At 47.1% G+C, this 16391-nt stretch overlaps 1 protein-coding gene across 2 annotated transcripts in view; it reads right to left on the reverse strand.

Annotated features, from left to right (window-relative positions):
* ZNRF3 (zinc and ring finger 3) overlaps nt 1-16391 on the reverse strand; it is a 194387-nt gene that overhangs the window by 68359 nt on the left and 109637 nt on the right. For both annotated transcript variants that reach the window (XM_069081777.1, XM_069081778.1), the window contains exon 2: nt 11953-12078. In XM_069081777.1, the coding sequence (XP_068937878.1) occupies nt 11953-12078 (126 nt within the window). The remainder of the gene's footprint in view (nt 1-11952; nt 12079-16391) is intronic.

The following is a 16391-nucleotide window of genomic DNA, read 5'->3' on the forward strand; positions in this document are numbered from 1 at the left end:
GGAGATGCAAACATATGTCAACAAAAATGAATCCGGAATTCCGGAGTTGACTAGCAACAACTGTTTGTTTATTTATTCATTCAGGTGGAGGCCATCCACGATGCACAGAAGTAAGAATTGTCAAACCACAGGGCAAAGGCGTCTCCAAACCCAAGTGATGCCAGATTTGCTGACTGGAGTCTTGATGACCCTGATAACATCATAGCTGTGCAAGCTCTACCGATGGAAGTCCTAGGGCCGAATGACATACAATGTATTTGCCGTCACAATGGAATCTCCTCTGCAGATACTCCAATCTTCAGCCTCACACATGTTTTTGAGGCTCTACAGTGGAATTTTCTTCCAACTGGTCAAATCTTGATTTCATGCATGTTGGCAACGAGGAGAATGGACGAAGAATACATGTAAATGCTCCCCAAATAAACAATCCATAACGTGTCACTTGGGTATTTGGAACAGGAGGAGTGAAGTCATAGACGAGGTGTGCCAGACAAAGCCTTGGTGGTGGATCTGCTGAAAGATAAGAGGTGTGTGCACACCACTGCTTAGCTGAAGGAAGGAGCCCTGGGCAAGGTTAGGTGGTTTCTCTCACTGTTTTCCCTGAAAAAGATCAAATCATTGACTAATGTTAAGCTGGAGAATCTCCAGAAGGACTTGTGTTCCACTGTTCTTCTTGAGGTGGGACTCTGGTCCTGGGTGTCAGGTAGGCGCCTACGCAACTGAACAGAGAAGCAGGAAGCACAAGGATAAGGAGACTGGAAGATAGATCCACAGCCAGCAGCTCACATACAAATGCTCTGCAAAGTGTGGCCTCCACACCCCCAAGGAGGGCTGGGATGGCAAAGCCCAAGGGCAGACTCATGGCGGTGAACAATTACTAAAGGCCAAGCACCAAAGAGTGCTCCAATTTTTTTTTCAAGTTCACAAAACTCAAAGCCTAGTAACACCCTTCTCTCATTCTGTCCAAATTCACCTTTGGGGTTGTTGTTCAGCATAAAAGTGTGGGTGGCATGGTAGGAAGAAAAGCACTAGGTTTGAAGCCGGAAGATTTGCGTTCAAATACAGCTTGGTCACTCAATCATTAGTTGTGGGACTCTGACCAATTCACTTTGTTTTTCATGAGTTCTCAGTTTTTTTTTTCTGTAAAATAACAGGGCTGGAACGGAAGATGTGAAATCCTTTTCATATCCACATACTCAGATCCAATGAAGAAAAGTAAATCAAAACAGTGCAGAAATCACTAACTTTAAAATTTAAATGTTGAGGGGAGGCCAGGTGGCTCAGCGAGTAAGAGCACCTAAGAGCACCGGCCCAGTGTCGGGATGACCTGGGGATCAAATCTGGGCTCTGATACTTAGCACCACACCCAGAAGGCCGTGTAACCTTGAGCAAGTTACTTAACCCCGATTGCTTTAAAAAAAATTTTTTTTAATGTTCATATTTATTTCTAGAACCATAAAGCAGTCATTTCATAAAAGCCCAGAGACTCTCCAGCAATATGCATATTCCTAATCATCTACATTTTTCTAAATGAATTTTTTTAAATAAAAGAAAATTAAGTAAGTTTTATCATCTTGATTATGCCAAGAATCCCTTCCCCTCCCTGAGAGACATACCCATAACAAAGATTTTTTTTTTTGGAAGTGGGGGGCAGCTGAGCACAAATGATCAGATCAATAGACTGGCACATCCCAAAGTGATGGGCAAATGTGTGACCCCTGTGGCCCTGCCACTTCTGTCAGGGGCAGTCTGGGCCCGTCACCTTGTCTCTCCTCCGTGGAGTCTGACTTGATCTTTAATAGCCCCTTCTGATTTCTCAGTGTGGGGTTGGGTTTTTTTTCCAGTTTACATCGTCATCTACTGCTTGGCGACATCACTGTACATGCGCTTCTCCATATTCATCATACACCATTCTGCCATGTTCGTGCTTCCACCTGTACAGGGAGCCTATGACTTCCTTCGGCCACCTCACAGCCAATCTTCCCAGGGGAGAAGCCCTTAGATGCAGCAGCATCAGGACTCTGAGCCTGCCTTCTCCTTCTCCCTCCCTGCCAAAGCAACCACTTCCATGTGTCCCAGCACAAGGCACCTGCCACCTCTTGCTGCCAGCCCAATTCCCCAATAGGGGATAAGAGGAAATTCCAATGCAAAGAGGAGTAACCCTCCTTTAGACCCCAGGCTTCCCATCTCCTGAGGTGCCTGTCCTTGGTAGAGGAGTGGGGCCTTCACTCAGTGATGAGCATTCTTACACCTACCCAAGAGATGCTGACCTCCTGTAAATCACCATCCTAACCTCTCCTCACACCCCAAGCACCCAGCCCCCTTAACCCTCCTACCCCAAAGTCACAGCCTATGCCCTCACAAATGGCTATTCCACAGGCAACAAACTGCCCTTCGTCTTCAACTATTCCCTCTCTGACTTGGTACATCTACCAGCTCTTACTGAAACCCAGCCATCCTTCACTCCTTCTCCTTGGCTCCCTAGCCCAGACAGGCAAGTGAAAATGGTCCTTGCTTCTCAGTTTCTGCCCTTTCTTTCTCTGAGGTTCATGCTATTCGTATCTCCCACCCAATCAAAATCTTGGCTGCTGCTGTGTACACTCCCAGGTCACTCGCCTTCCTTCCCCCCTCAGTTAGTTTTATACCTAGCTTACAATTTTTCTCTCTTCCCCAACTCCTGCTTTCGTACTAAGGGACTTCAACTCCATACTGATTCTCCCTCAAACACCCTAACCATTACCACTCTCCTCCCATGAGTTCCTCCTCCACCCCATCTCAGCCACACACAAAGACAGTCATACCCTTGCCCTTCCCATCATTCCCAAATTTATGACCTCCACATTAGAAGAGGTCTTAAATCCTCTCATCTCACCACAACCTGTTGACCTTCAGCCCTCCCTCTGCTTTCTCTTACAGAACTGTCCTCTTTACCCGCACCCTAACTTCTAGTCCCTCTAGCTCTCTCCCAGGCCGTTTCACCTGCACCAGCCTTTGTCTGGACCATGACCTCTGACCACAGGGATCCCTCAGGGCTCTGGCCCCAGGCTCTTTTCTCCTTCTGTGCTACTTCACTGGGGGGAATCTCATCAGCACTCAGGGATTTGGTTACAGGCTCTATGCTGATGATCTCTCCGCTGACCGCCAATCTCACACCTCCCTCCAATCATCTTAGACATTTCAAACTGGATGTTCAGCAGACATCTCAAACTCATTATGTCCAAAACAGCACAAACCCCTGGACTCCTCACTATCCCCCTCCCCACATCTAAGGCCTGCCAATGCTGCCTTTACACCGCCCCCTCCCTGCCATTCTCCTGGTGCAGGCTCTCATCGCTGATGCCTCGCTTACTCCAAGTCTCCCTGCTCCAGTCCATTCTTTATCAAGCTTCTCAAGTGATTTTCCCACCATCTCCTTCCCCACCTCTCCCAATAAACTCCAGTAACTGCTCACTGCTTCTAGGAGCAAACAAAAAACGCTCCGCACTCAAAGCCCTCCAGACCCCGGGCTCCTTCCACCTTTCCAGGCTTCTCACACCTTACTCCCCAACACATACACTTCCATACAGGGACACTGGCCTCCTGGCTGCTCCACAGACAAGCTCCTCCATCTCTGGGCTCAGTATTTTTTCTGGCTATTCTCCCTCCTCAGTTCTGTCTACTGACCTTCCTGGCTTCCTTTAATCCCCAACTAAAATCCCATCTTCTACAAGAAGACTTCCCCCTCAACTTAAACACTTTCCTCTGGTTAACTGTTTCCTATTTGCCCTGTCAGGCTAGAGACAGCGTCACAACCAGTGTCAGCAAGACTCCTCTTCTCGAGTTCAAATCTGGCCTCAGACATTTACTAGCTCTATGACCTGGGCAAATCACTTAACCATATCTGCCTCAGTGTCCATCTCTGTAAAACGAGCTGGAGAAAGAAATGAACCACTTCAGTATCTTTGCCAAGAAAAACCTAAAACACGGGTTCAAGAAGAGTCAGAAGAGACTGAAAGGTGAACAATAACAATGCATCCTGTGTGTAGCCTGCTTTGTTTGTCTGTTTCTGTGCTGTCTCCCCTGTTAGACTGCAGGCTTCTGGAAGGCAGGGATTACCACAGTGCCTGACGCATAATAAGCACTTACAGCCACATACCGTAATTTCTTTAGCCACTCTCCAATGCATGGGCATCTGCTTTATTCCTAATTTTTTTTCCCCACAAAAACTGTGGCTATAAATATTTTGGAGCATCCGGGAGCTTTTTTCTTATCTGTGACTTCCTTGGAGCATAAGCCCAGTAATGGTCTCAGGTTCAAAGGGCAAGGGTATTTTAGTAACTTTATTTGCATAATCCCGTACTGCTTTCCTAAATGCTTGTTGTTATTTTGCAGCTCCACCAACAACGACTTAGTGTGTCTGTTGCTCCATAAGACACCCAACATTGAATTTCACCATTCTTTGTCATTTTTGCTCATTTGCAGAGTGTAAGGTGAAATCTCAGGGTTGTTTTGACTTGCATTTTGCTTATTATTAGTGATTTGGAGAATGCTTTTCACGAAATTGTTTACATAATTTGAATGGCTATTAGTGTGTATCTAAATATAGAATCTTTTTCTTCATCTAGGATACCAAACTTTTATCAAAGAAATCTGATTATTTCCCTTTCAACCACTTCCCTCCTTATCCTAGATTTTATCTGTGTGGAAGCTTTTCAGTTTCAATTCATCAAAGTTTTACAGTTTAACTTTTTGAATAACTTCTACCTCACATTAAGAACACAGCTCACACCCACAGAGGGATATGATCAGCTTATTCTTTAATTTTTTTTATTGTATGATCTTTATTAAGGTCACGTATCCATTTATAAAGTATTGTGGAATATGGTTAAGGTGTTGGGTTAAGCCTAATTTCTGCCACACAGTGTTATAATTTTCCTAGGAGTTTTGTTTTGTTTTATTATCAAATAGGGAGTTGTTTCCTAGGTAATTTACATTTTCCATTTATATCAAATATGGGGATACTGAGTTCCATTGTTTCTGATTTTCCCTTGTCTTGAGGTTTGGAAATGCAATTTCTCTTCTATCTCTAATTCTTTTCATCACTTCCCTTGATGTTCTAGATCTTCTGTTTTTCCAAATGAATTTTTAAATTATTTTAGCAAGTTCTATAAAGTAGCCCCTTGGCAATCTGATTGGTATAGCAGTAAAAATGTAAACTGATTTGGGTTATAGTGTCATTTTTATTATATTGGCATGGCCTAAGCATGAGCACTGAATATTCCTTCAGGTATTTAAGTTATTCTTTATTTCTTTAAGAAACATTTTGCAATTTAATCTATTTTTATATAGTCTCTCATGTGCCCTGGTAGGTCGATTCCCCAAATATTTTATGCATTTTGTAGTTATGTGGAATGGGACTTCCCTTTCTATTGTGGTTTCTTGTATTTTCTTACTCTTTCACTGAAATGCTGCTCATTTTTGAGGATTTATATGGTAGCCCACAACTTTGCTGAAACTATTATCTCAATTAGCATCATTCATAAACCTTTTTAGAAAGGATTTAGTCCAAGTTCCAGATTAAAACAAGTTTGCATCAAGACCAGAACATCTCAAAAGGTTCCTACCAGCTCTGAGAGTCCACAGTTGATCACTGCTCACATGGCTAAATGGCTTGTGTCATACCAGGATATATGAGGGCTGGGTAATTCATATACAAGGGCAAGCTCATTTCAGAAGATGATACTGGTCTAAGCATCATGTAAAGGTATTTATAAAAAAGTAATCAAAGATGACTAGAAGAGAGGCTGATAATCTCAGCTGTCATGTAGTCTGGATCTATATGTGACAGTGTCCTTATCATGTGAAAGGCAAGGGCAAGCCAATCAAGTCCTCTTTTTAAAACAGGAACAAGAACTAGTCCCTAGAACTAGGAGGGAAGAGAAACTGCATTTCCAGACCTCAGACTATAGTATGAAATAGCAGACAGTATTATAAAGTCATCAAAACCACGTGACGTTGGGAATAGACAAGGGAAAGTCAGAAACAAGGAAAGGCAATATCCCATATTTGATAGAGTGGAAAATGTGGTGTCTCATGGGGGGACTTTATACACACACACACACACACACACACACACAAGCACGTGCGCACATGAGAGCACTCTGTGAACTACACACACCCAACTGCAATTATACACCTAACTCTAAGGACCAGCACAAAGCTTTCACAACTTCCAGGATAACATACTATTTATACCAGCATTCTGTCAGGGGCTTCCAGTTCAGTTCAGTGAACATTTATTAAGCACCTTACTAAGTGTCAGGCACTGTGCTAAGTTCTGGGGTTACAATTAATAAAGACAGTCCCTGCCCACAAGGGACTTACAATCTAATGGGAGAACAGAACACACAAATGGGATGGAGGGAGGGGAGAAAATACAAGGGAGCAGCTAGGAACAAGAGAGTACCAGCTACAGGAACATTCTGTTCCACTGAGTTTAAACCAGGCAGGGGTAGCAGATGCAGAACGAGCCAAAAAGTCCAGTTTCTGCCCTTTCTAAAGAAAGGCATTTGGAGGAATTTGCTACTGCACCCTCGAATCAGAAGGGCAGGGGGAGATTAAGGGAGGTAGTATCAGTCAAGGTTTGACTAAGCAGCACAGGGATGAGATTAGAGGAGATGAGCTGAACCTGGGAGGGAGGGCAGCAGGATACAGAGTGTAGTGAGCCTCCCAGAACCCTGTCACTGGCCCCTTCCCTGCCTGATCGGTGAAAGGATGGTAAGTGCAGGAGGAAGGTTAAAGCTTCCTATATTTGACAATAGTCTTCACCATTCCAGGTGTAGCTCATTCAGTTCTGTGCAAACACACCTCCCCAGGAGTGAGCACCTGCTCCCCTTTCCAACCCAGTCTGGACAATACTGCCAGATAAATCTTCCCCAAACAATACCTCTCTGCTATTGGTCCCCTTGGCAAAACCTTCAGAGTCATTGTTGTTCTGTAAACCAAATGCTTCCCATAGTTCTTCATTACGAAGCCTCCAGCCCCTCTTTCCCACGATTTACCTAACGTACTATAACCTACTTCTCCCTCAAGTCCAAACCATTCATTTTTGAGAAGAGGAAATAGGCCCAGGGAAGCAAAATGCCTTAGCCACCTCTTCACCTTGGCCTGTGTCCAAGAACAGGCTGGAAGGCAGCTCTTCCAGGCCCAGGGCTCCTCTACCCTGTGTTGTAATGAGTCTCATTCTCTCTGATGCATCAAGGGCAGAAAGACTGAGACCCTGCCTGGGACACTTGAAAGTTCAGATCAAATAAGCAGTCTTCCAAGAGCCCCTCCCCCATCTTCCCTAGTAATCACCTGAATCTCCCTCCTCCTCCCGAGCCTTTCTGGTGCCTCTCAGAGGCTGGGCCCCGGCCATCTTCGTCTCCCTCCCTAACCACTAGGACACCCTGTTCTGAAGGTTGCATGCAATCAATGAATCATTTTCTGAAGCTAAAGGGATGTCAGTGATAGGGTGGCCATCTTTGGCTAAATTAAGCTTTTCCAACTTTAAAACTGTGAGAGTTTCCCAGTTTTAGAGTAACTGCTTGCTAAGCAGTTGGCTAGCTGAGCCCATTTCAACAATCAGAACTTTGGAGTCCAGAAAATGAGGGGAGAGACCTGCCCATGGCCCCAGTGGCACAAAGGGGTGGGGTCCCAGGGCCAGGCTGCTCTCTCCCTTTGGGAAGAAGGGAGGGTAAGGAAGTCTCTTCCAACACAGACACCAAGGCATGACAGTGATGCCACACAGAGAGCCTTGGTCATATGAAACCAATACTTAAAAGCCTCTGCCTTTTGAGGGACAGGGGCTGCAGCTGTGATTTCAGAGAAAATCCCCTCTAGCCATGGGGGCTGGCACCTTCTCTGTAACTTATCGACTGAAGAGCTGTGAGAGGCCAAGTGCCCTTTCCAGGGTCAGAGTGGAGATTTGACCCCAGGTCTCTCTAGCTTTGAAGCTCACTCTCTGTCCATTATGCTGTGCTCTTCCAAAGACTGGAAAAAATACCCATTCCATCTATGCTAACTGAACAGGGCAGCATTTTCGGAGCAGTTCAGTATTTCTGTCATTCATCCTTCCATAAAATCACTGTGACACAATGGCTCCGGAAGTTGGGCAAAAGGTTCAACTAAAGCCAGTCATGACAAGGACGCCTTGGGCTGCCCCAGCGCTTAGCTGCAGATGCCCTTCCCTCACTGGGAGAAAGTGCAAAGATGAGAAAATAGAGGACCAGGGAGGGAAAGGGACTTGTCCCAAGGCAGCTGCCAGGAAGTTTCCAGACCCACCCAGTGCCAGTCTCCCCCATGCTGCCTCCACCTCATTCAGCACACAAAAGCCCCTCACTTCTAAACCAATCCCTGTAGGACTGAATGCATGACTTTCAATGAACAACCACACAAGTTTACACACTGTCAAGCCTAGAATCAGAATCTCGCGCTCGCGACCATCCTTAGAATCGTGAAATCTTTGAGCAGAAACAGGCCTTCCTTTGACTGAGGAGTAAAACCACAGTCACCTGGGAGAAATGCTCCCCAAAGTTAGACGGACAAGGGGATGACAGAGCTGGGATGCTTCTCGCTGCCCTGGCTGTACAGGACACTTGGATCTCCACAGCATGGGAAGAATTCCCCAAGGGGGTCACAAGCCATCTTTGCCTCTCCTACAGGGTCATGGAGAGTCAGACACAACTGAAAGGACTCAATGACAACAACATAAGCATGTCCAGGTGCTTTCCTAAAGAGTTCCAAAGCACTCAATAAGACATCAAGGTGAATTAGATCTGAGCGCCTCAGGAAGCAGAGTCTCTCAGGATTGGCCACGCTTTTTCCTCTCTTAAAGTACTCTAATGACTGACATAACTTCTTCTATTTTCCTTACTCGAGTTCTCCCATGGTGCCTGCTGGCTTGTCCGTCTGTTGGGGGAGGCCCAGTGGGGATATCCTAAGAGAAGACAGACTGGGGTGGGAGGCCCCGCCATCTTTCTGCCTCTTCCCCCCCCCCAAAACCCCCATACTTTCCAGAATGCCTGTCAGGGCTGGGTGGAAGTGACTGCCCGCCCCCTTAGATGGATTTCTGTGAGTCTCAACACTTGCTCAAAGAGGCCTTTCCTTCCCCACACTTACTTGGCAACATAGCTCAGTGATTTCTTCCATTCTCTTTTTGCCTTTTTTCCATCCACCTTCCTCATGTTCAGTCCCTGAGATCCAGGAGAATGGCATTAAAAGCCAAATTGTCTACACGAACATCTCAGTTTATCGCAATACCTCTCCTCCCCCAGGACCTTCATGCCATCACCCCGAGTTCAAATAAAAGATAAAATATGGTTTATTGCTGTCATTATTCAGTCATATTTCAGTTGGGTCTGACTCTTTCTGACCTCTTTTTGGGGTTTTCCTTCTCCAGCTTATTTTACAGATGAGGAAACTGAGGCAAACAGGGTTAAGTGACTTGCCCTGGGTCACACAGCTAGGAAGGGCCTAAGGCCACATTTGAACTCAGGTCTTCCTGACTCCAGGCCCAGAGCTCTAACTGCTGCACCACTAGCAAAGCTTTTTAAAATATAATTGCAAAGAACTTTTTTAGGAGGTTAAAAAGAGAACTAGAGACACTCCATTCATGATGTCACCTGCCTTGAGCCAAGTTTTAAGCAATCATGAAGTTTTCTTGACTCAATGAGCCTAGTTCCCCCTGCCCCCCCATTGAGGATTCTATTTAGAAAAAACTTCCAGTACAATTCCTCCTCCCTACTCAATTAAGCACCAGCCCAAGGGCCATGAGGAACAGCCAGCACACCAGAAGCTTCAGTCCTGGGCCACTTCCCTGTGTCTCCCAACATGTCGGAGAGGAGAAGAGAGGCATTCAATAAATGTTTACTGACTGAACTTCAGCGGTGCTTAATGATTAACAGAAGCTGAGAGGTTTGACCCACCTGGGCCTTCTAGCCAAGCAGCTTCCACTGCACGAGGCTTTGTCAGGAAAACCAGAGACCAGGTAGGTCCTTCTGCTGAAGGCAGGAGATACCCGTGACCTCAACACCATTCCAAAGGCCCCGTTCTCCTATGTCCTTTGAGTCCTGCGCTAGCACCGCCATACGTGCACGCCGACCCTCCCAGAACAAAACGAGCTAAGCCAGAGTTGGGCAAATCACATTTTCCCAAGCATGGCACGGGAGAGAGTGGGAAGAAAGCCATTCTCCTGGAGCGTGGCAAACACCAGACCTACCATTGAGACGGGGCTGCCAAGAAAAGCCTGAGCTTTTCATACTCATTTCATATTCATTTTTGATACCACCCTTCAGAGGTATCAGACCACTTCCAGAACCCAGTCAAGAGAATCTCCGCTTTCCTCCCCCACTGTACAGCTCCAACCAAGAATTACATTAAGAAGCAAGAGAGCCAAGCTGAAAGCACGGAGAAGCCAAGCACTGCCACTTGGGGTTTTGGAGCGGGAACCACAAAAGGAGAGGAGCTTTTCTGCTACAAAAGGATTCACAGCAGGTGCTCTGACATATTCAGCTGAAGAGGACCTTAAATGATCAAAAGCCTTCAAAATACACAGGACTTGAGCTAGGTAAATTTTGAGGAGGTTTTCAAATCAAAAAGTATCAAAGGTCCAAACACTGTGTCTACTTCCCTCTAACCTCCAAATGTCCTAGGATCTAGAACTGGAAAGCCCCTTGTCAATTATGTGGTCCAACCTCCAGATCTGGAGGTCAAGTGACCTGCCTGCCTAATGCCATGCAGATTAAATAAAGCAGTCAAAAGTCATGGCTTAAAGCAGCATTCCTGACAGTCTACATCAGGGGTGGGAAACCTGTGGCCTCGAGGTCCTCAACGTCCTCAACGTCCTCTTTGACAGAATCCTGAACTTCACAGGATTTGGTCAAGGGGCCGCACTTGAGGGCCTCGAGGGCCACATGCAACCTTAAGGCCACAGGTTCCCCACCCCTGATCTACCCTGTCTTGGTGTCTCTATGGCTAACTCTCTCCTCCTTCCATGGCCTAAACTCAGAGAGTGAAGAAGTCCTCCTCAAAGCTCCCTCCCACACTCCATAAACATCCCCAAAGTCAAGGCAGTGTGCCCAAATGGTCACTTCTTGGGGCTGTCCGCTCTGAAGACACACAGAAGATAAAACCTTGGCCCAGCAGAAATGGGCTGCCTTCTCTGAGCCTGCCTGAGGGCCTTCTGGGCATTCCATTCTCCCATCTCAAAACACATTAGCAAATTTCTACCAAGGTCAGCAAAGACAGCATTCCCTACACTTTGGCTATTCTCTAGCTCACAGCTGGCTAAAATGATAGCTACCCACAGCAAGGTAAGCAAAATCTAGAACACAATGAATATAGTGTAAAGAAAACAGCCCGGCAAGACTGAAGGACAATGGTGGATACACTGACCAAAGCCGGCCGGCCCCAGAGGGCTGATGGAGCCTGCTACCCCACCTCCTGCCTCATCATGCACAACCCTGGACATGCTGGGACCCATTCATTTGTTACAGGGATGCCAAAACAAGAACCGAGTCTTCAGTGAAGCATCTTTAAAAACACACGAGGAAACCAAAGGCAGCTCAGAGGGGTCTGCAGATAAGGGAGACAGATGGGAATCTGCTGAACATACGGTTTTAAGAAGCCATTGATACATAACAATCATGGTTCCACATATAACCCATCTCTGTTCTGCTTTATATCTATAAATGTTTTTGACATTCGTTAATTCAAAGCATATAAAACGATGGCCTTGGTGTCTGTCCTATGGACACGCCAGTAAAGGAACCCGTATAAAAGCTGGGCTGAGTCCCTGGGCCCAGAAGGCATGGCATTCCTGCCAAGTTCTACTCCATGGCCTGCCGTGCCCTTCTCTCTGGAAGCTGCTCCTCTTTGTCTCTTGCTTGGGTGTGGGAACGGGTACAGAGGGTCATCCCCAGGGTGGGTTCTTACCTTGCCGAGGACAGTGAGACAGGGCTTCGGGTCCAGCTCAGGCTGCTCGAGCTTCACTACCCCAACCCAGCCATACTCATATAAGTCTTCTTCATCATTGTTGTTACAGAGTCCCAGCGGGTGCATCTAGAAATAAAACAGGAGAGCCAGAGGTCAGAAGTCAGGCAGCGCTCAATGGCCGGGCTCGCGCCATTCAGAGTTGGCTTCCCTCCTCCCCACATCCTGCCCCAGTGACCAAGGGCCAGGGATTTCATCTGCAATGCCTCTGGCTGGGCCCCCTCCATTCTTCTGGACACCGCAAACATAACAACAGTCCTTCATATGCAGAGACAGCCCCTTCAGCTCCAACGTCAACAGAGGCTCCGGCCTCTACCTGAATTGAGTTCCAACCCCTGTGCTTGGCACACGAAGCTCTTCTGCTACCCAGACCTGTCCACCCAACAAGGCACTGCACTCATGGCATCACTGGGGAGGGAGCCTGGGTCTGAAGCCAACAGCAGTCCCACCTTACTGCTCTGAAACACCCTAACTCCAACCCAGCTTCTGAAGTTAATACTTTCAAAAATCTATTACTTTCTCAGGGTGGATATAAACATTCTCCTACCCGCTGCAAGAACAGGGCAGCTAGGTGGTACAGTGGCTACAGTACCAGGCCTGGAGTTAGGAAGACCTGAGTTCAAATCCAGCCTCAGTCAGTATTAATGGAGTGACCCTCCATAAGTCACTTCAACCTGTTGGCCTCAGTTTCCTCATCTGTAAAACAAGTTGGAGAAGGAACTGGCAAACTGCCAAGAAAACCTCAAATGGGGTCACAAGAAGTAGGAAAGAACTGAACGAGCGAATGACAGCAACAAGCAGCGTACAGAGCTTAGCCTCCCGTGCCCACCTTCCCCAACAGCTCCTTGGCCTGGCACAGCTGCTGTCGGCCACGCCTTCACCAGACTCAGTTTACCTCTGAGTGCTGAGGAGAAAGCCAGGGCCTTCAGGACAGCTTGTCTGTCCAGCACGAAACCAGCTACTGGAGTCAGGATCAGAGGATTCTTTCTGATTTAACTGCTGGAGATGTGGTGTATCTCAAGGGCTTCTACATGTGGAACACTAACAGCAGCTAACATGGAGCCAAGCATGGTGTTAGGGCCCTTACAATGCTGTCTCTTCTGATCCTCATGAGCACCTTGGGAGGCAGGCAATACCATCGCTTCATTTGACAAGAGATGAAACTGAGGCGAAGGGCCTTGCCCAGGGCCCCCCAGGCAGTGAGCATCTGAGATGGACTGCATCTGAACTCATCTCCCTGACGCCAGGCCAAGGGCTCTTGCCAGGGCACTTACCTGCTGCTGAGTGTTCTTCACATACATATTCTTGGCTCAATCACTAAGCATTTATTAAACAACTACTGTGTGCCAAGCTCAGAGCCAGAGGCTACAGAAACAGAGCGAGAACAAAACAAGCCCTACTCTGAGTGAGCTGACGGCCTGACAACAGTAGACTTGGCTTTCAGAGCTCGGTTCTCAGCAAATGCATGGTGACTGACTAACCACCAAACACAGGCAGAAGCAGATGTTTTACTGTGAAAGAGCTGGCAAGCTGGGAAGGCCCTTCAAGCTTCTCCCAGCTCAACTGCCCTATCTGACAGGGGAGACTCCGGGCCAGAGCAAAGGAAAGTGGGCAGGCCACCCACCATCCTGGAGCCATGGATGAACCAGCACCAAGGAGGGAGGCAGGGAATCAGGAAGGCCCAAGGAAGGGGGCGACACTGGAGCTGTATCCTAACCAAGGGAGGGATCGATTCTAAGCAGGCAGAGCTGAGAAAGGAATGAACTCCAGTTATGGGGAAAGTCAGTGCCAAGACCCAGCGTGTCATCTGTGTGTGTGTGTGTGGGGGGGGGGGGAAGATCCACGTGACTGGAATGGAGAGTATGGGTGGGGGAGTAATATCTAATGAGGCTGGAAAGAGAGGCAGGGAGGCAGTCTGTGAATAACTTTATAAAGTACTGGAACCGGAGGCAGAAAGACTGAGTTCAAATTCTACCTCAGATACTTACTAGCTATGTGAGACCCTGGGCAAGTCATTTGACCTCTGTCTGCCTGTTTCCTCATGGGTAAAATAGGGATAATCAGAGGCCCCACCTCCCAGGGCTGCTGTGAGGATACAATGAGTTAATATTCATAGCACATTTTGCAAGTCTTGAAGCAGTATATAAATGCTAGCTATTATTATCATCACCATTATTAATATAGAGAAGAGACATTGTCAGATCTGCTCTTCAGGCAAATCTTTGACAACAAGCAGTGTGGACAGGTCTGAAGCAGTCATGTGCATGAGAGGGGCCAAGGGTCTGGATGAAGGTGGAGCATGTGGAAAGGAAAGCACATCCAACACGACTTGGCAGTGTGATTGGTTCCCTGAAGTAACGGGGGGGTAAGGTGTGGAAGAGAAGGCCGAAGTCATGAAATCTGGGAGCCCGGGAGGCGGTGAGCCCTTGGACACAAATAACCAAGTTTAGAAAAGGGAAATGTGTGGGGAGGTAGCCGAGTTCAGATCTGGACATGTAGAAGTTTAGCTGCCTCTGTGACACCCAATCAGAAACATCCAGGAGGTCACTGGTGATGCAAGACTGAATTTCAGGGAAGATACTAACCATTGAGAGCCAACGAGGCTACAAATGAGAGAGGGAGGAGAGAAGAAGACCTCGGACAAAGCACGGAGAACACCCACAGACACTGACAGAGACCAAGACGTAGCAGGCCCAAGAAGCAGAATTGGTCTGGACAGAGATAACGTGGAAAGCGCTTCTTACGTAAGTATATATCATAATTATATAATGTTCTGAGGATTTGGGTTTTCTCTTCACTATCTGCTAACTGGAAAAAAATACCCACATAGACACGCATGCAAGTAGGGGAGAAGGCTAGAATTCAAACCTAAATCTTACGACTTCAAAATCCCAAGAGCTTTCTACTACATTATTACATTGTGGGTGGGTGGAAACACATGATTATCAAAACATCAAGTGAGTGCCCTTCTGGCACATCAACCTCAGGATTCTACTGAGCAAAAAAGCCTTCAGCGGCTCCCCACGGCCTGCTGAGAAAGGCATTCAAGGCTTTCTACAATCTAGAGACAATCTTCCTTCCAGACCCCCCCCCCCCCAGCCATATTCAAGGTGAAAAGCATTCCCTGCTCCACAGAACTATCCTCTTCCCCCTGCCCAGGGCTGTCTTATATAAACTGTAGGGACTTAATGAAGCTTTCTTGAAATGAAGGTGGGGCGAAGTCAAAGATGCTGAGGAGGCTGATAGCTGGGGAGGCTGGCGCAAGGCTGGACTGAAGCAAAGAAGCCGGCAGCAGAAGCAGGCCAGATTTTTAATGTAGTAGTCCCCAACATCTGGGTGACAGCCAAAGGCAGGAAAGCAAAGGAGCTCTGAGGACTAAGCTTCACGAGGAGAGAAATCCCATCTTCCCACAAGAGCCACTGGGAAGAACAATGAAAACCAGCTCAACATTTGCTGAATGAATTCACCAGCACAAAATTTTGAGGGATGGTTAGAAAAAGGAAAGAAGACAAACTCCCAAGTAGAAGGAACAGAGAAATGGGAGGACAATTTCAGAGAGAAGGGCTCCTCGAAGGTGTTGCAATAACATTGGGCAACCCCTAGCTTCACCTCTATGTAATGAAAAATGTGTGGAAAAAGGCCATCTGACACCAGAACACACTGCTTTACTTTATTAAGGGTCAAGACAACTTTTTGTTTTATAAGAACAGAAACAGAATCGAGGGCATCATCAACCTTTCATTGATGGGGAAAAGACCTGTAGGCTTGAGAAGCCCATGCAGCCTATGGAGAGGCAGGGTCATGGTGGAAAGCACGCTGGGCTCTGGAGGCACAATCTCACTTCTAGGACTTACTACCTGTGTGTGACCTTGGGTAAGGTCCTTTTAAAACCTTAAAACGCCAGCTAAATGGGAACTATTGCTTTTAATACACGCAGTGATTCAACACCAGACTGAGGCAGGCACTACATGTGAAGCACAAGGCCAAGCTGTAGCCGCACTTGTTACAGGCCCATTCGGGTCAGCCTGGGCCTCAGGGGGAACAGCTAGCAACCTTCTGGACACACAAACCCAGGAAGTGGGGGCCATCCCCTGCTACTAACAATGTCAAGGCAGGGCTGGGAAACCTAGTGGAACTAAACCCTGGGAGCCTATCAGCAGTTCTTTTACCAGCTGTGAGAATTTCAAGGGTGTTGTTACCCGAGACACGAAGCAAAAAAACAAAACACCACAGTGCATTTGGACTGAGCTCCTGTCTTTGGTCTGAAGACTTTGGAACAGACTACATATCAAAGCGGTATTTTTTTTTTTTTTCAAACAGGCCAGCTAATAGGCACAACCTCTCCACTATCATGCCCATGCCTTTAAAAGGCTGTCATACAG

Source organism: Petaurus breviceps, unplaced genomic scaffold (assembly GCF_028583685.1).
Source record: "Petaurus breviceps papuanus isolate PSGF00001 unplaced genomic scaffold, PetGlider_PUasm1.0 99, whole genome shotgun sequence".
Lineage (NCBI taxonomy): Eukaryota > Metazoa > Chordata > Mammalia > Diprotodontia > Petauridae > Petaurus > Petaurus breviceps.